Source organism: Cucumis sativus, chromosome 1 (genome assembly GCF_000004075.3).
Source record: "Cucumis sativus cultivar 9930 chromosome 1, Cucumber_9930_V3, whole genome shotgun sequence".
In the NCBI taxonomy this organism is placed as follows: domain Eukaryota; kingdom Viridiplantae; phylum Streptophyta; class Magnoliopsida; order Cucurbitales; family Cucurbitaceae; genus Cucumis; species Cucumis sativus.
In genome coordinates this window covers 21,233,600-21,253,818 of record NC_026655.2, presented here as the reverse complement: position 1 = coordinate 21,253,818, position 20,219 = coordinate 21,233,600, and the positions used below count along the sequence as shown (strand labels likewise).

The 20,219-nt window shown below is 31.2% G+C and overlaps 1 protein-coding gene and 1 long non-coding RNA gene across 6 annotated transcripts; one reads left to right on the top strand and one right to left on the bottom strand.

The window, feature by feature from the left end:
• Positions 1–243: 243 nt before the first annotated feature.
• On the top strand, positions 244–6,033 carry LOC101217620 (inner membrane protein PPF-1, chloroplastic). Its single transcript, XM_004150134.3, has 11 exons — positions 244–721; positions 988–1,098; positions 1,240–1,314; positions 1,441–1,501; positions 1,627–1,700; positions 1,797–1,901; positions 3,641–3,748; positions 3,835–3,938; positions 4,118–4,264; positions 4,338–4,464; positions 5,767–6,033. Exons 1-11 carry the CDS (start codon positions 380–382, stop codon positions 5,872–5,874), a joined length of 1,362 nt encoding a protein of 453 aa, XP_004150182.1. The 5' UTR covers positions 244–379; the 3' UTR covers positions 5,875–6,033.
• A 4,432-nt stretch (positions 6,034–10,465) lies between these two features.
• LOC105435939 lies at positions 10,466–12,890 on the bottom strand. Of its 5 annotated transcripts, none has more exons than XR_004215680.1 (3): positions 11,616–12,375; positions 11,363–11,514; positions 10,466–10,651 (listed from the first exon to the last, which is right to left on the bottom strand). It is a non-coding gene; the product is annotated as an uncharacterized LOC105435939 (long non-coding RNA). The 5 variants fall into 5 exon arrangements; XR_969904.2 differs by having other exon boundaries at positions 11,383–11,514; positions 11,616–12,372; XR_004215678.1 differs by lacking the exon at positions 10,466–10,651 and adding an exon at positions 12,407–12,890 and having other exon boundaries at positions 10,714–11,514; positions 11,616–11,856.
• Positions 12,891–20,219: the final 7,329 nt, after the last annotated feature.

The following is a 20,219-nucleotide window of genomic DNA, read 5'->3' as shown; positions in this document are numbered from 1 at the left end:
ATTACAGTGATATTCTTAAATTTTTAAAATTAAAAATGAAGTTATCAAACATATTAATTTTAAAATTTGAAGATTCAAACCAACGTAATTATATAAATTATAGTAATAATATAAGTTTACAAATTTAATTTTCATCATTTGTATATATAATTGGGAGGAAATGGGATTCTTTTTTGGTTTTCCGTACGTGTGGGGGAGTACAGCGTGGCATTTCGATAGGAAAAAGGATAATTCGATTTTAATTTGAGACTTCTTCTTCTTCTTCCTCCTCCACTGGACTGTCTGCCCCCTTCTTCCTCAACCATTTCCTCTCTCTTTCTCTCATGAGAACCTGAATTTTCTTCTTCCTTTGATTCCTTTGCTGAATCATTACTCTCCCATGGCGAAAACTCTTATCTCATCCTCACCTTTCGTCGGTTCTTCTCTCCCATCCCTTTCTCGCCATCTTCCTCTCCATACTCTTCCCCACCGGAGACACCTCACCACCAGAGTTAATTTCAGCTTCCATCAACTTCCCCCTGTCCATACCTTTCATTCTTCCCTCGATTTTCAAGCAATTGTTAGCAGAACCGAAGGCCTGCTCTATACACTTGCTGACGCTGCCGTTGCAGTGGATTCTACTCTTTCAGCTGCCGCTACTTCTACTTCTCCTGATACTGCGGTGCAGAAGAATGGTGGATGGTTTGGATTTATCTCCGATGCCATGGAAGTGGTTCTTAAAGTAAGCTTTTCGCCCAATTCAACTCCCCTTGTTTTACTGATACTTCATTTCATTTGAATTTATGTATTTCGGGGATTATTGGGGTATGGATGATGTCAAGCACCACAAAACTGAATTTTTCGTATGTGCATCCATAGAGGAACTATGAATATGGTGTCTTTCTTTTTTTTTTTTCTTGGCATTTGCTTAAATATATATGCTTCTCGATGTTGCTCTGTGACTGAATGGTGAAACGAAATTTTGATGTGGTAATTCTACTGTATCAGGTGTTGAAGGGTAGCCTTGAGGCTGTGCACATCCCGTATTCATATGGATTTGCAATTATTTTACTTACTATTATCGTTAAAGTTGCAACTTTTCCTCTAACTAAGCAGCAGGTTAGTTGATTCTGCTATGACAGTTGAAAAAGGAATTCTCATAATCTGATGACATTTAATTCTCTTCTAATGACTGATGAGTGCATTCCTGCGTTGGTATAGGATAATTAAAACGAATCAATGCTTTTGTTTGATGTGTAGGTTGAGTCAACATTGGCTATGCAAAATCTTCAACCGAAGATTAAAGCTATCCAACAAAGATATGCAGGCAATCAGGTGGGGCATTTCTGTCCATTATGGAGCTAGCAAACTTTTGAGCTTGGATTGAGAGGATTTTTCCTCCCTTGTTTCAATTATAAAGTAATTCTTTCCTTCTATCGTATTATTTTCTCTATTTTTAAGGAAAGAATACAACTTGAGACATCACGGCTTTATAGGCAAGCAGGAGTTAACCCTTTGGCAGGTACAGAAGACTCATAAATCTTTTTTACTCCCTTGTTCTTACTTTTGTTGTTTGCATTGTTTATTTATAGATGATTTTGCTTGATATCTATGCATACTTCAAAGTACTATATCATGTTTCTGTAGGCTGTTTCCCAACTTTAGCCACCATACCTGTTTGGATTGGCCTATATCAAGCTCTTTCTAATGTGGCAAATGAGGTAACTAAGTTATTGATTCTGTATGGTCATTGATGTTTATATAGGCAACTTGAATTATAACTATTTCGCTCTTTCTGCTGTTTCTAATTCTTGAAGGGATTACTGACTGAAGGTTTCTTTTGGATTCCTTCTCTTGGTGGACCAACTACTATTGCTGCTCGACAAAGTGGAGCTGGAATCTCTTGGTTGTTGCCTTTTGTGGTAAATTGAATTCTACATTTTTATGACTTACGTTGCCCAAATTTAGACTGCTGCCCAGCCTGCCCTTTTGTTAGTTATCTAAGTAATCTTACTTTCCTGATATCAGAACTTGATTTCGATGCTTCTTGTTGAACATTTAAATCTGAATTGAATATTATCTGTTTTTAAGGATGTGCTACTTTCATGCTTTTGAAAAACTGTAGATATAAATTTTGAGATGCTTCATTTTTTCACTCTTTCTTTGCAAATATATCCACAAGTGGCTGCTTTGTTCATTCTCTTGATAAGATACACAAATGCATTCTCCTACTGATAGAAAATTATTTTCCCATTAGATCACTATAGAAAAAGTTGTCAAATGCCCCCAATCTCTCCCACAGCCCAATCTAGTTTGGATTTGCCATTACTCAATGGTTAGATACCTTTTATTTTTGCAGAAATCCAATTAAAAGACTTGGAAGTTATATTGAAGGTTTGATAATACCAAAAATAATTTGAAATACTTTGACCCTCTCCTTGAATTCTTAAAACTAAATTGTGTTTTTAAATGCTCAAGGCACACTAGGTGCAATGGTCCTTTGGTCCCTAGGTGCAAGTCGCACAAAAAAGCACAAGTTTTTTTTTTTAGAGGCACACTACATATGAAAATATTAGAGAGAAAGGATAGTTGTACTGGAAATATGGAAAAAAATGACCCCAAACACAAGAAATTTTGCATTTAGGCTTAGTAAACTTGATCCTTTAAGTTCATAAAGAAGAAAACCCCTTAATTATTACTTTAACAATAATGAAAAAGGCCCCAAGGCTTAGGGCTTTAAGCCTTGGGGCTTCACAAAAGGCGCGCACCTAAGGCACACCTTATTTTGTGAGCCTCGCCTTTCCAAGGCGAGGTGCCAGACTTGTGCTTTGAGCCTTGGTGTGCACCCCAGCCCTCTTTTAAAACATCAGAATTTTTGCCTCTTCCTCAGAGAAAGACGATCAAACAATTCCCAATTATGGTCCTTGTGGATCTGATCATTTGCCTACATCTAGCAAAGCACGACCCTTCTATTTATCCAAATTGTTTCTATAGCCCGTAACAAAGTTGCTACTCATATATCAATTAATAATAAAACTCTTCATTAATTGGCTTTTGCTACTCCCTAATTTGGCAATAAAGCAAATTCCAAATTTATGTTGTTGATACCTGTGCTTAATAATACAACTTAAATAAGTAAAGGGGGTTGTCCTCGATAGATGACTCGACATACATTGTAAAGAGTGGAGTTTGAACCTGGGTTTAGAGGGGGCTGGAAGATTAATTTACCACTGAGCCAACGAATGATGTAATGTTAGTTGTGTGTATGTATATATGTATATGTTATACAACGAGCATAAAGTTGAGGGGGCTTGACCCTACACTACATCCGCCACTAATAACAATACACTCCGTTTGTGGGGGGATGGGGGAGTACAATGATAATGAGATCAGTGTTTCATTTAGTTAGTTTTTTTTTTCTTTTTGTTGGTTTTTTCATGTACACTGAAAATACTTTTGTCTAACAAAGTTAGATCTCTCTCATGGTATCCTATTTTTCCGGGCTTTATTTTTTGTATGCCCTTCCATTTTTTCATTTTTACTCGATGAAAGTTTGGTACTTGCTACAGAAAAGAAAAGTTAGTCTCTGCCAACAAAACAAAAATGATACTATTGACAATAAAAGAAAATTCAACCTGGGTTTTATGATTTATGTTTGCAGGATGGCCATCCACCATTGGGCTGGTCTGACACTGCAGCATACCTTGTATTACCTGTTCTCCTTGTCATATCTCAGTATGTATCGATGGAACTCATGAAGCCTCCCCAGGTGAAAACATATCTCAAGTTTATGTGCTGTTTAATTGACCATTTCAAGCCTCTTTAAGGATTCTGAATCTGATTTGCTTTATTCAGACTGATGATCCAGCACAAAAGAACACACTTCTTATTTTCAAGTTTCTTCCCCTCATGATCGGTTACTTCTCATTGTCTGTTCCGTCTGGATTATCAATTTACTGGTTGGTTGATGGTTCTGATTTTTCTAAACTATTTCCATGTATCTTTCTCTGTTGTGCTCTTATTGACATCCATTTGCTGAGACATCACAAATGGCCTGTTATGTGGATTCAACTTCTGTTGCATGTATTATTCTTAGAAAAATGGTTTTCGTTAGCTAAGAAATAATGTTATATGTTAGGTTCACGAACAATGTTCTTAGCACGGCTCAGCAAGTATGGTTACGCAAATTAGGAGGTGCAAAGCCTGTTGTAAATGAGAATGCTCCTGGAATCATAACAGCTGGACGTGCCAAACGAACGCCTGAATCAGAAAGAACGGGTGACAGGTAATTTTTATACCAAAGAGGCTTATTAAATACTTTTTTTACTTTCTTTAATGACCAAAAAAATGTTAAATAGGTTTAGGCAAGTAAGGGAAGATGAGAAGAAGAATAAGTTAACCAAGGCAGCTCGATCAGAAGATATTCAAACTTTGGCTTCTGAGTCCGATACTGAGGATGGGTATGATGGGGAGACAACTGAGAAGGTAAAACTCAGCCTTGAATGTTTTTACTTGAAAGTATAAATCCCAAATGGAATTTACTTTGCCATTTTTTTATGAAATACTTTATCATCAGGCTATCACTGCAGAATGAAACATTCAGTTCTGTTTCTTGTTTGCTGTGCTGTCATTCAAAAAAATATTTTGGAAGAAAGTAGGGAATTATACCAAGGAGTGCAACCGGAGAGGCTAGTAGAGAGGAGGAATTCACCAGAGGGTCCCACGTTGATGTGGGTATAAAAGGGGAATGTTTTGGGATTAGGAAAGTAGGTTTTATTTTGGGTATAAGCTGCAGAGAGCTTTTAGGAAGAAGTTTCTAGACTTCTTGAAGGAGCTGGGTGTTATTTCTATTTTCCTTGCGTTTGGTTTATCTTTTGAATATCTCGTGAACTCTTGGTTTCTGTTGAATTATACTATAGCAGACTAGTTTTGGCCACTGTTGAATTTTTTCTGAGTTTTAGGTGGAAGGATCCTAACATAATACTATCTGAATAAATTTAGTATTATGATCATGAAAATTTAAAGAAATTAGAGCTCTTTATCAATAGATTATTTATGGGAATGAAAGTTTGGAATAGATTTATTAATTTCTTTGTAACCACACACCTCAGTGAGGGTGAGAGGCAAGGCACCCTAAATGGCCTTTTTTCAGTGTGCTTGTCAAATACTGATAGAAATTACTATTCTGTCAAAGTATGGACTTCAATTGATTGTGTGACATTTTTTACTTGCATTGTTGTCGAGTCTATCAAATGATGTTCACAGTGGGGTAGGGTTGCTCTGCAGCAAGTTAATTAGTTCGATGATGGTGATCTTAAAGATTGATTTTTTTTTTTTTTTTTTTGCTGCTAATTGTAGTATGCTCAAACCTAATTAGGTGTTAAATTTTATCAAAGATTACCTTCTCTAGTGCATTACTGAAATGCACATATGATAAATTTTTAGTGCATGAAACGATGGTATGACAATCCTATTAAGATTATCTTCGAAATTTCTTCTATGTTATTACTCATTATGTTGGAAAAGATATTTTTTTTCTCCAATTTAAATTCAAATTGGCTTGAAGCCTGATAGATATTAAATGAAACTATATGGATGCCTTTGACTTCTCTGCTTTATCTACTTGTTATTATTGTTGTCCTTATTTTTTCATTCTTGGTCTCTTTTTACCATCATTGGTTATTTATTTTTATGATAGCTGATGGCTTGCTGTTATAGTTTATCTCCTTGTGCTGAATTGCTGATTACTTGGGCTTTCATGAAAAACTAATTTGAAGTGCTTAACAGGGTGAGGACGGTCTAGAAGAGGCATATGCATCAAGTGCAGACAAAGACGTCCCAGCCTATAATCGACAAAAGAGAAGCAAGCGATCAAAGAGGAAACGTGCAGTATGAAAGATTATACACTGATATATTTGTAGGTAATTTTGAGCCGTGTATATTTTAACACATTGCGAAATAGTTAAAACATAGTGACCATCAATTATATTGCTAATTCATTTTTGAATATAGTACAAAAAAATTCAATTAGCTTTCTTACTAGTTAAACATAAACTATCCTGCAACTCTTTGGTAAGTTCATAAAGGTTGAATGCAAGAGTGGGAATGTGACTTGTCCCATACTGCAATGCTTATTATGGGAATCTCTAGTTAGAAGTAACCTATAGCCATTTCACCTGTGAAGGTTAGGAATTTACTCAGCTAAAACATATTTTTCATGGATATATGTGAATTAGTGATTGCTTTCCCTTACATATAGGAAGGCTACAGACTATTTGGATTTATTTGTGTTAAGCATCCAATTGTAAGTAGGTATGAAGGAAGGGTAAACAGGGAAACTAGGAGTCAGTAGTAGGTTAGCAAACGGGTTTCTTAATAGATAGGGAGCTGAGGGAACTGCAGGGGGAAAATCAGTTATTTTGGTTAAATGTAGTCTTTGGGAGAGAGACCTTGTTTACTGTTTTGTTGAGAAGTACATGTTGATATCAATGCCTAACGTGTGTTTCTGATTTGTTGTGGTTTGAGACATCTTAACAAACACGAAGCTTATGAATTTAACGATGCAGCATACTTGTGTAAGAAGGTGAGAAATATGGTGCGTGAAAGGAGTATGTGTTTTTAGTATGTGAAATGTATTAGCAAAGGGCAGAAGGAAGAGAAGGGAGGAGGAGTGTCCACCCGAAGTGATGATAGAAAGCCAGTTTTTAGTAGACATAGCCTTTGAGGAATACAATACAATGTTTATGTTTTTGAATACAGAAACAAATGGATGCTTTGGTCATTTGGTTGATGGAGGCAGATGATTCCCCTTTGGATTTGGGACTGATGGCTTTTTATAAACTCTCTTCTCAATTGCCTGCTTTCAATCATCATAACAATGAACACAGTTTCAGGTATGAGTCCTTTGCATCTTATTAAAAATAAGAAAACAATTAGGAGACTGTTTTACTTTTTTTTACCCTTGTTCTAATCTAATTTTAACAATCGAACGGTTGTTTAGGATGGTAATGGATAGAGCTATGCTCGATCTTTAGGATACTATGACTGCTTGCTTTTGAGGTTTCATGGGTAGAATGCATTTTTATAAGTTTTGTTTTCAAATGTAACAAAATTAATCAAAATATAACCAAATTTCAATAGCCATAAATCAAAATACTTATAAAATATTACAGTCATTACATTTGTTTCTCACACACCAATTTCAAACAAAAACTTGTCTGTGTAAGGATGTATTCTTTCTAGGATATCAAGTTTCAAGTCCATAACATTTTTGCTTTTGGAACTAGATTTTGACGAGATCGCTATTATAGTCAAGTAACAAAAGTTAAATTTGTGAAGAAAAAGAAAGTTGGATAAAAGAAAATAATAGGATGAAATTACCTTTGAAACTAATTCACCATTGATATGCATTGAATTGGAGCTCCAATGATGAACAGATCTTAGCTCTACATAAAATCAACAAAATAGTGTTTTATAAACTACTTTATAACCTCATTTTCACTATTAGAACAAGAATGAAATACAATCTACAAAGTTTGTTGTTTGTTGTTCTAAAAGGGCTTATTCTCTTCCTTCTGCCCTTTGGCTAAATAGATTCACACAATTGATTGAATTATGTTTATTTTCTTTTTTCAAAAATCAAAAGTTATTACAATTACTCCATAACTTTTTCAATTATTTCTTTTAATTACACTTTTGGTTTATAAGGTCTAGATTTTAGCAATTCAAGTTTTGGGTTTCTAAACTCGACATGTTAACACCTAAATCAGAGTTAAATATCAATTTGACCCATATCGTCAACAGCGAACTAACAACAATTTTGTCATTTTATATTTCAACTTTACATTTCAAGTTAATTATATATCATGTCTTCATATACCAAATCAAAATTTATATTTGAAGTTAATTATATCTCATGTCTTCTTATACCAAATCAAAATTTTGAATTCTAATATTAAACAATTGTTTTAAATACGTTTAATACTATATTTATATACCAAATCAAAATTTTGAATTCTAATATTAAACAATTGTTTTAAATAAGTTTGATACTATATTTATAAATATCTTAAATTTAATCTTCAAATGTTAGTTTACTGTTGTTTTTATTTTTTAGAGAAAAAAAATCTTTTTATCTATCATATTTTTTCTATAAACTTTGAAAACATATTCTCATATTTTATTTTTAGAATAAAAATGTTATTATATATTAAAAATAATAGACTAATACTGGACCATCAAAGTTATATAAATTAAAATTGAACAAACTTGAAAGTACGTATTTTAATCAATTTCGATAAAAATTGATTAAATTCAAAATTGATGAGAAGTACAAGGCTATAATTGATTCATTTAAACTTAAACTAAACGTGAACCTAAACAGTATTTTAAGCTAAAATATATATCAATTGAGAAAAGAAAAAAACTCCAATTAAAATATGTATAACACACACATGCAGGTGATCCCATTGAAGCTTTTGGTTTATTTGCCCTTATTCGTACGAAGTCTCTCATCTATTCTCTTAACTATATATGTATCTAAGAACCAAAGCAAGCTTCAAGTACTCATAGTGGTAATTAACCATCTTAGAGATGAGAGATGAGGGATGAGGGATGAGATGTCCTCATCTCCAATTATTATACTAAAAAAGTTCAATGTATTATCTTGCCATGTTATCTCTAGTAATTAGTTCAATTAACAATGGCTATAGGCATATGAAAAAAGCTTTGTTTAGAAATTAGAATTACTACATATAGAAAATTACAAAAGTTGTGTTTGTAGAAAGTGAATTAAAAAGCATATATAGTGATGACATCTACCTTTGTTGGTGATCTTCGCTCCAAGAGCCACCGTTGAAGGAAGATGGAGGGGAGATGGTTGGAAAGCAGCAAACAGAAGCAATGACAATAGAAGATGATAAAGTGTCACTGTTTTCATTATATTGAGAGAAAATAATAAGAGAGATTAGTTTAATTAGGGGCACTTAGCTTAGCCTACTTGTTTAACAAAAAGGAAGAAGACATGAAATAGGGTTTTGTGTAAGGAACATTCTTTGCTAATTATGGCCTTTCTTTGAAAAGGAATGGTTGACATTTGAGACAGAGAATCCAATGCCCACCTTGATCATGGTTTCATTTTTGTTTTTTTCTTCTTTCTTCTTTCAACTTTTAAATCTTATCAAATTAGCTGGGTTGATTTTTAACAAAAAGAATATATATATATATTTATAAATATAATCAAATGTCAATGATTACTCGTGACAAACATTGACAAACTATTGTCATCTATCATTGATAAGTATTGATGGACACAGATAAATGTCTATCACTGTCTATCATTAAATTGACAATGTTGGCTAAATTTGTAAATATTTTCTACAATTTTATCGATTAAAATAATTACTCTTTTTATTTTTGAAAATTATACTCACATACCTTGATTTCGTCAATTCATTTCTTTTATTTGGAGTATTTAGGGTTTAGGTCAAGTTTAAAAAACTAAAAAAATTAGGTTTTATTTTATAATTATCTGATTATTAAAATTAAGTTTATAAGTATTATTTTTATCTTTAAATAAAATAGAAAGAAAGAAATTAGTAGTTTTCAAAATAAAATTATTTTTTTAATTTAACTAAAAATTCGAATATTTAGTAATAAATATATTAAAATGAGATTAAAATAAATGATGAACAAACAACAAAAATTAAAAAGAAAAAAAAAGATGATTGAGTCATGTCTTTTCAGATTAGTTGTAGAAGAAAAGGAAGAATGATGAAGGATTTTGGGGATAATGATGAGCTTAATTAGCTAATTAAGAAACTTTGGAATTAAGTTAAGTGAATATTGTCAAAAGAAGATAAATGACTAAATAAAATAAGTTAAATTTATATACTTGTTGTTTTTCACTTTAAGAATAGTGATCTAAGTTAAAATTGATTTTGTTTTAATTCTGTTTGATTTTCATATAGTTGTTTTTATATTTAGTTTTACAATATCTTCATTAACACGATTTTTACGTAATAATTAAAAATATTAAAATTAGATTTGAGAGCACTACTACAAAAATAAGCTTTCTTGACGTTTTTAAACCGTCAAGAATCACTATCTTGACGGTTTTAAAACCGTCATTGAAATCAGCGTCAAGAAAGTCAAAGTATATTATTTTTCATGACAATAAAAAACCGTCAAGAGTATAAAAATTCATGATTTAAAAACTGTCAAGAATATAGTTGTTTATGATATTTTAAAACCATCAAGAATGTACTTCTTTATGATATTTAAAAACCGTCAAGCATGTTTCGAGTTTTTTTTTAAAAAAATTGGAATTCAATTATATTTTTGTTCCTGTATTGTGCTCCCATAGTTCCGCATAGTTGTCCAACAACAGTTTCTTAAGTATATATGAATGACGATATACATCAAATATACTTTTCAAAACTTGAACATATATAAATAAAACTCTTCACCATGTATATATATATATAAATATATAAAACCTTTCCAAAACTTTTTATATATATACGAATATTTTAGATCATTTACAAAAACAAGAAACAATATAAACTTCAGAATCACAAATAAGTCACAATCACATGTACGAATCCAGGAAGTCAGCTAACTCAACCCCCACCTCATCTAACTCGGTTTGTGAGTATGATCTTTGTGTATCAATCTATAAACATGCAAAATAAAATTAATTAACTCACAATCCAAACAAACTAATTAACTCAAGTCTCAACAAATTAAATGCTATTTCGGAGTATAAATGGTCCATAGTTGGAAAGACGGGACAGAAAAATACATGTAAGATGAGTGTTCCAATAGTAACTTGACCATAAAGTATATTACTACTATTATGTTCTACCAAGAACTTGACCACCTAATAAATGAATAAGCAAATTAGAATCCCATGTGCAATGTAGTGCAAAAGCATCAATTCATAAGCTCCATTAACATTTGAGAGTGATTTTAGCAACTCTTTCTAGCTCTGCCTGTGTAGATATAAGAAGTAAGAATATCTGATATTTAAGAAGTCAAATGAATATGTAATAATTTATCTCATATACAAATTGCAATACGATTCAGAACTTATTTGCTAGCAAAGAAGCTTATCAAAATCTTAGAAGAGAGGAAGGGGAACTTGATTGAAATGTAGTAATGGGTTCCAAGTTTAACAAAGCCAAAATATATGATAGCAATTGCTATTCAACAATTTGCAGACCAAAATAAAATATCTTTCTGGATAACTACATCCCAAAGAAAAATGAATACTTGTCATTGTCTCACATACACACAACCCACACATGAAAATATGAATGACCTTCCTAGCAAAATTAAACAATTAAAAGGTTGCCCCATAGCATAGAGAATACTTAAGTTGTACCTTGGGAAAGATATACTTACGCAGTTGAATTAAGCATCACAATCAACTAAAGAAATCCTTTCGGAAATCATAGAAGAAGCCCAACTCTGTTGCTTGGTCCATATGCATTTGACACCTTTGAAATTGCAATAACACAGGTGCCTTGTTTCCTCCTAAACCCATTACAAGTCTATTAGTTAAAAAAAATCTGTTTGTATTATCTTTTTGGGTAATTTAAAAGTGAAGTTTGAAAAGGTTAGAAAAAAGTATCTACCTCATTGTCCCTGTCTTCTATAAAATCATAGAATCAGAACTTAAAACACTCTTCCTCTCACGAGACATGTCCAAAAGCATATTTGTCCTCACTTGCAATAATCTGTTAAATCTCTTCATTCCTCTTGCTACTCTACTCTTGATGTATAATCTTGGGCTTATCTTAAAATTTGAACATATATATGAATCTCTTCATACACTTTCTTGCAGCGCATTCTTCCCTAAAAACCAATAAACACCATCTGCCCTATCATAGCATGATCATTATACTTCTCATCCCACTATTTGATTGCAAAATGTATTTTTAATTACTCTAAACCTCTGTACAAAATCTTTTATATAATACCTGAGGAAGATAAGACAATCACAACACCACACCAAGTCTTTCAATGGATAATACAGCATAATCATTCAAATCAGAGTGGTTTTACTTTTACCTTAAAATGCTTCTATGTCATTAAACAAGTGCAGTTTTTTTAACTTATTTACCTCCGGAAGAAAATTAGATTTAAAATAAATACTGTAGAATGTTATGTATCATATATTATTCTACACAAAAAGTTGGAAGACACCATTTTAGAATGTTCTGTGGAATCCCATCTCTTCTTTGCTAACCATGAAGGTTAAAAGAATGCAATAATGTGGAAAAGGATGAAAATGATGGTGATAAACTGAGAAAAGATGCAAATGATAGTACAAAATTCTTGAAAAAACCATAAAACTAAAAAGCTCAAGACAATTTCATAAGCATCCAAAATAGTTTTAAAGCATCAACTTAACAAAACAACGTACCTAATTCAATTTGTGGTCAGAACAAAATGTGTTTGTTTGAAGGACTTCAGTCGGTGGTCAAAAGCATCAAGGATGTTTCAGAATGAAGAGATGGAATTAATCCCCGGTGGCGATTTCGAATGGTGATTTCGAACGAGTGTGAAAACCAATTTTGAATATTTTCAAGAACGGATGTGGGATAGGGCTTCCCCAACGTTAAGAACGGCGATTTCTAATGTCCAACTTCATATGACAGAGGGTGTATTTTTCAAAGACGAGAGGATCAAGTGAAGGTCCGATGGTTACTTTTCGAAGACGGAGAATCGTGAAGAGACGGCGGCGTGACGAACGACAGCGTGGAGAAGAAGATTTTGGAAGCTTAGAGCGCCACGACAATGTGAAGGTGGAGATTTCGAATACTCAGTCGTGAAGAAGAAGATGCGAAATTTGGAAATATGAAGAAGAAGATTTCTAGCGCAAAACAATTAATTCGATAAAGAAGGGAGACGACGCATTTCTTCTTTTTTATTGTTATTTATTTAATAGAACTTGACGTTTTTAAAACGTCAAGAATAACATCTCACTTGACGTTTAAAAAATATCAAGAAATTCAGAAATTTTACCTCCATTCTGCTTCTTATAAAATTTTTGACGTTTTAAATACGTCAAAAATTTAATAGATATTACTTGATGTTTTAAAACATCAAGGATAAATAAATATTACTTGACGTTTAAGAAACGTCAAGAAAGTTGAAGATTGACATATCTCCGCCTTTTCATAGAAATTCTTGACGTTTTTTTCTTTGAAATCATCTCTCAAGTCATTAAAACTACAAACGTCAATAACACCACTTTTTCTAATAGTGGAGTGATTTTAAATAAGACAAAAGTAATTATTTTAACTCGATTTCAAGTATGCTTTAAGAGCTTATTACTATTACTATTGGCTAATGTAAGAGTAGTAAGCAATATATAATTTCATCATTCTTTTGATTTCCACTAATATAATCATATCAATGTGTAAATAATGATGTTAACAACAAAACTTATAATTATTAGATTAAAATTTTATAAACACATTCAAAATAATAGATTTTAGGGATAGCATTCAAAAATTCAATTTGTGTTTTAACTTTGAATAATCTTAATTAATAATCTTTATCCCTCATCATGAAATCCTACTCTTTATCATCACTTTTCTCATTTCCATCAACATTAGTGTAATATATCAAAGTTATCAAAGTAAAAGATAATAATCTTGATCACTATCTTACCTAATAAATTAAATATTATGAATGCTGTCTTAATTGAAGTAATGAGATGAATGTGGTGACATATTAAAGCGATGGCCATTTTTTAGAGTCTAGCCTCAATGTCATCGAGTAATAATTAGTTGATGGTAACTATGGAGTTAGACTATTTCAAGATGGTTAATCTTTCTTGATTAATAACAAAACTACTTAGAGGCTTTTATTATTATTTTTTTTAAGATCTTAGAAACGTTTCTTCTCATGTTTGTAAGATGAGACTTTTGAGCTTTATCCCTTCTCCAAAATTTGTACTATAAGAAGTGTTTGACATGGAGGTTCAGAATCAAATGCATTTATTTGATGGGGTTCTGATGTCTGGGTATTACAAATACCTGTGTTTAGAGACAAGAATTAGAAATGTGAATTTTTTTTATGTTGTGTTCGGGTGTTGATCTTGAATTCCTGGGTTTAGTTAATTTGTTTGGTTTTTTTTATTAATTGTACATCCTAAATTTATTTTATATCATAATTTTAATTGATTTTTTTATATATTTTTTAATTTGTACTTCTAATTAATTTTTTTTTTTTGGCTATATTGATTTCGATGAAAATATTGTTAAAATGAAAAAATTTAATATTAGACAATAATAATTTTGATTGCAGTTGCATTAACATGAATGGTCTAAGTAGGAATATTACAAATCATTCACAAAATATAACAAATCATTTAATCGTATGAAGTTTACGAAAGTTCTAGTTAAGTAACATTAAAAATAGTCTAATTAATAAGATTCGAAATAAACATAACCAAAAGGGTCTTGCAAAAGAGAAAGTTAAAAGCACTTGTATGTTCCTGTGGACAAGAGGTTTCAGGTTCAAATTCACACCCCAGTATTTATTACAATACATGTGCAAAAAAGAGACAGTTAAGTAGAGTTACATTTAGTTATAATTGTCTTTTTATGACACACATGCAATTTAAACCAATTTTATCAAAAGAGATCTAAATAAAAATGAGTTTTTTTTTTTAAAAAAAAAGCATTTTTTCTTAAGTCAATCAAAATAAGTCTTTAAGTCTTCTAATTAAATTGACTAACAAAAAAAATGTTATTAAACTAAAAATAAACCATGGTATATATGTGGTATATAATTACAATTTCTACTATATTACCAATATATTAATATTTGATTTATACTCGAGATCACAATATATAGGTCATTAATTTTCACCTTGAAAAAATAAAACAAAATAAACAAAATCTCCTAAAACCAAGGAAATATTAATTTTAAATAAAGAATAAGAAATGGATAATTAAAAAAATGATATAATAATAATTATTATAAAAAAGACTCCCAAAGAAAATAAAATAAAAGATTGAAAAATGTGTGTTTTAAAAGAATTTTTGTGATTGAATCAAAAGCGTATATGGAATGACTCACATCAAAAAAAATTGTTTTCAAAAATTCATTTTTATTAATTTTCAAAGTTTCTAGCAATAGCAAAAGTGGTGGTCGAAAGTTTATTGATCGAGTTTGTTAGAAATCACACCTAGTGGTCGACCAACAATGGTCGTTAAAGTGGTGTTTGGAGTTGGTTGATGAATTTTTTAGATTGAATTAAAAAAAATGTAATCCATGGGCTTGAATAGTGTTTACTATTCAATTCCATGGAAAAGAGTGTCAGATGCCTTACTGAAGACACTCGTTGATCAATGGTGAAGATGATCAACAGTCATCAATTTTAAGACAATTGGTTGGTCATTGACCATCATAGCAATCAATCATCAAGGGTTTAGGGTTTAGGGTTTAGGGTTTAGGTGAGTTTATGTTGGGTTTGGTACGTCCAAATAAATATTTTGGGATCTTAAATGAGTTTGCAATTGGAATAAGTTGAATTATGTTTGATTGAAGGTTCAAGTGTTAATTTGAGGAATTGAGGCTGTGAATTTTTCCCATTTAAGGTTGCGTTGGATTCAACATTAGTCTTAGGGTAAGTTTGGATTTGGATGCTTAATTAATTAGTTGGGTGATAAATGTCAAAATTAATAATTTTGATTTTGTTTATGTTTTGGACTAAATTATTTGGAATTTACTATCAAGAAGGGACTATATTTTAGCTAATCTCCAGGTAAGAGATTCTACCGTTGAAACCCTTATATTATGTTTTCCTCTTAGTATGCATTAATGTAGCTATGATGCATGTGATGTGACTGTTAAGAATGTTAGATAATATAATGATAGCTACATAGAAAATCATTGTTTTATGAATGGGATATACCATGATCGAGATAAATGAGATATGCTATGGTTGAGATACTATAGGTTTGATTTATGATATTTATGTTATGCTATATGTATAGATTATGATGTTTTGTTAGCTTTACGGCTTGTTAGAGTTGTACTATATGGGTGTCCCTTGGGATCACCACCTATTTATGTCCGTGTGGGTAGTTTTGATGTGTGGTTCGACGAGATCACTTACAGCCCGCACTACAACAAAAACTACATACTACGACAGTTGTGTACATCAAAAAATAGAAGGGAGGAAAAAAAACTGTCACAAAAAGTAAAAATCCGCGTTTTTGGCAGGAAAAGATGGAATTTTTCGGATAACACTTTCTGTGACAGTTACTTGATGTCATAGAAGTTACATAAATAATTTATTTAATTTATTAAAATAAAATTAATTTTAAATGAAAATTAAAGTCTATTAAAGCTTTTACCCCAAATATAAAGTCCTTAACATTTTCCCAAACCCTCATGCGAACAAGGCCATCTCCATCCGACCATCTACATCTAACCATCTTCATCCGACCATCTCCCGGTGTCGTCACCTCCACCGCCCCATCACAATTGCAGAGATTCTTAAGAATAACGGGTTGGCTACGTAAAAGAGAATAATCCATAATTTTTAATGTTAACCTCTCTTAAGGTTGAAAGAGCATGATATCTTCCTTAAGGTTGAAAGGTCTTATCAAACTTAGGAATAATATATTTGGTTCATATGGACTGAATTATTTCTCTTAATTTTTTTATTCACATGTAATAAATTTTAATTTTGAAGAAGAAAATGCCTAACTTTATTTTATTTTGTCACGTGTTTATTTATTTTCTTCTCCATGTTGTTTAATGGCTTTACATTGTTCTTGGAGATTACGGAAGCTCCTAAACTACATCAAACATAAATATAATAATCCAAATATCATCATAATTTAGAACAATATGTACATCAAAAGCCTATAAACATTGAAGGACTGTGTTGAAGTTTTCAATTGGAAGGAAAGTTGCAGTTTGGGGTTATATATATTTGACTTTTTTTTTTTCGTTATAAGATACCTTTGTTTTGACATTTGATCTTCTTGTTAATTCATTGAGTTGGTAAATAGTAACTCATGTGTGGGATGTGATGATGTGAGTGTGGGTTGTAGTTCCATAATCATTTGTCATCGGCTATCGTCGCCCATCGACCTCATCTGTCAAGGGCCGAAAATGTTCTCACAAATTTTTTGGCAATCTAGTTATTTTCCTATAATCTCACTATTGTCTTGTTTCAATCTTACATGATTGAGAGTATTAACTTTTGACCTCTTTGTACAATATGTTTTAATATATATGTCTACAGGAGGACAATGACATGTGCAAAATTTAGGGGCCAAATGAATTCAAACAACCGAATGGAACCAAAGGTCCAAACTTAAAAAGAAGGTATCCTTAACATTTCATCTTATGAAATAAGTATGTTAATAATATGTCTTATTATAGGAGGAAAGATTTGCAATATTTCATATATTAGTGAAAAGTTTAGATTTTTTTGAATGAGAAAGAAAATACACTTGAGATTTTGATTTGAATCTTTGATGAATGAGTTATTGTTCTTTATAATGTGATCTTCCTAGATGATGAAAAGGTAAATGCAATTATATTAGATTATTGTAAATCACTTTCAATATTATTCAAAGGTTGTTAAAAGAAATGTTGGTGATGAAAATTTACACTAATGTGTGGTCTTGACAGTTGTTAAAAATTTGCTTTACGTGAGTGATGAAATTTGTATTTGAAAATGTTGATTCTCTTGTTAAGAGAAAATTACTTTGATGTTAATTGTTATCAATTGAGGGTACTAATAAATATCTTGTTGTGATGTGAAAACAAGGAAAGAAATGGCAAGCCAAGCAGCCAGTTCTATCAATGGCAACATGAAGGCAATTCTTCTGTCTCATACATATTAATCATCTGAAATGGTTGTGGAATGCATATTGTAGATTGATGAAGTCCTGCTTTTGATTATGTGTTCTTGGTCAGTTGGTTTTAAAAAGATAGTGTCTACTCATGTATTTTATACAGTTTTGTATTTGTTTTCACTAATGTCTCAATTCCTTGGTTTTGGAGTTCTAAATATTCTCATTTACAGATACCCTGGTTCAACAGGTATGTTGAAATGTGTGGAAAGCTTTTTTCATATTAATGCCTGTACGTCTTGAACTTATTTTTTGACAGAAACTTGTGCAGTATTTTTTACTTTTTCATTACATTTTTAGATTTTATGCTTATATTGATGTTTTTGGGTATTATTGGTCAACCGTGTATATCATATGTACGGTAGAGTATGTTATGTTTCAGCTAAAAATAGTTCTTAGTTTTCTCCATGGTTTTTGGTTGTTTATAATTTCTGGATTTTTTTTTGTGAATTTGAGGATATCTTGATATCAATTCTTTATTTCCCGTAACTTGAATCCTCAGCTTTTAATTTGCCAACACTTGAATTCTTAGCTACACACTTCAACTCCTTCAATGGCCTTTTTGTTTCAAAAATTTCAAGAGGTAACTCTTTTTATTTTTCTTGAGAAAGCGCTGAAAAATTATTAGAAATGGAGAGAAATGGAAAGAGTGATAGAGAGTGTAGTTTAATATTTGAGTGTTAGCTTCATTCTTCATCCATATTGGTATGTTTGTATGGAGATTCTTTAGTTGTTGGAATTAAACTGTTTATCCGGTCTTGGGTTTTCATTTTAATTGAGCTTTTTTATTTTTTATTTTTTTTTGCTTTTGCGCTTTCGATGTGAGACTATTTGAATTTAGTTCAGAGGCTGAAATTCTTGTATTCTGAGTATGTTCTTTTGATTGTAGTATAAATCCACGGTATAAAGCTTCAAATAATGATACAAGTAGTAAACTTTGTTTTTTTGTCGTCATGGTTAATCCTCTGGTTCTCTTTGTTTTTTTGTTCCTAAAAAAATGGTTTTCTTCCAATGTGGATGTATTTGTTGGTGTGCTTAAGATTGATCTTCTCTATTCTTTAAGATACTTGCGAGTTACATGTTAGGCAACCATGTCTATTTGCATCTTTTGTCTAATTTAAAGAACTAAATAGTGGTCACGATATGGTATTGATCGGTATCAGTAAGCCAATGTAAGACCCCTTTAGCATAAATGCCTTTGTTTGCTGTTTTGAGTTTATCTTATTACTATGTTAGGATATTCAAAGATCCATATGACAACATGAAACTGTAAATTCATTCTATATCTGCTAGTGCTTGATAAATGCAATCGATTATGTTCACATTTAAGAAGTAAATTGTATACATGAATAAATTCCACATCTGCTATTATTTCTTATTCGTGTTAAACCTTCTACTTTTTCCAAAACAAAGGTGAAGAAGTTGACTTGGAAATTAATTTATTATTTGATATAGTGTACTACATACAAGTTTTGTTCTCAATAGTGTATGTTTTTATTTTCCTTCTATGGATTCTTTTCATGTTTGAACATTTGATATATATGTTCTACAGGATGCAGAAACATATGCTTACCTTTTAAAATGGAGGATTGCAACAATTTTAGAAGAAGGAGGAGGCCTGAGGAAATTTACCAAATACTTGAGTGATAATTCTGGTGCTAAAGGATATTGCATGTATGTCTCTTTAAAGACCTTGTAAATTTCATACTTGTAAATTGTTCAAACTTGATTAGAAATGTACGAATATTACAAAGTGTATTATAGCATATATATATATATATATTGAAGTATCGATTATTTGTTTCTATATGGGTCTTATGTATTATAACATTATTGTCATTCAAATGGTTTGTGTAATGGCGAAGCGACAAGGAGAACAGAAAAAAATGGTAGTAATTGAAGAATTTGCAACAGGAAATAGATGTCATAATATATGAATTCATTACACTCCATAATTGTCGTCAATACTAAAACAAAGACATTTTTTTATAAAAAAACTGTCACGATTGTCTTATATTTGACATGAAAAAAAATATCGTCAATAGCAAAACAATGACATTTAATTTTTTAAAAAAAAAAACTATCACGACTGTCCTATATTTGACAAGAAAAAAATATCGTCAATAGCGAAACAATGATGTTTATTTCTAAAAAAATTGTCACAATTGTTCTATCCTTGACATTTAAAAAATGTCATAAGAAATGAATTTATGACATTTTTTTAACTGTCATTAATACGCAAATTATGATAGTTATTTGTTGTCATAATATAAAATATGACAGTTATTTGTTGTCATCAAATAGTAATTAACGACATTTATTCGTTGTCATGAAAAAGCTTATTGC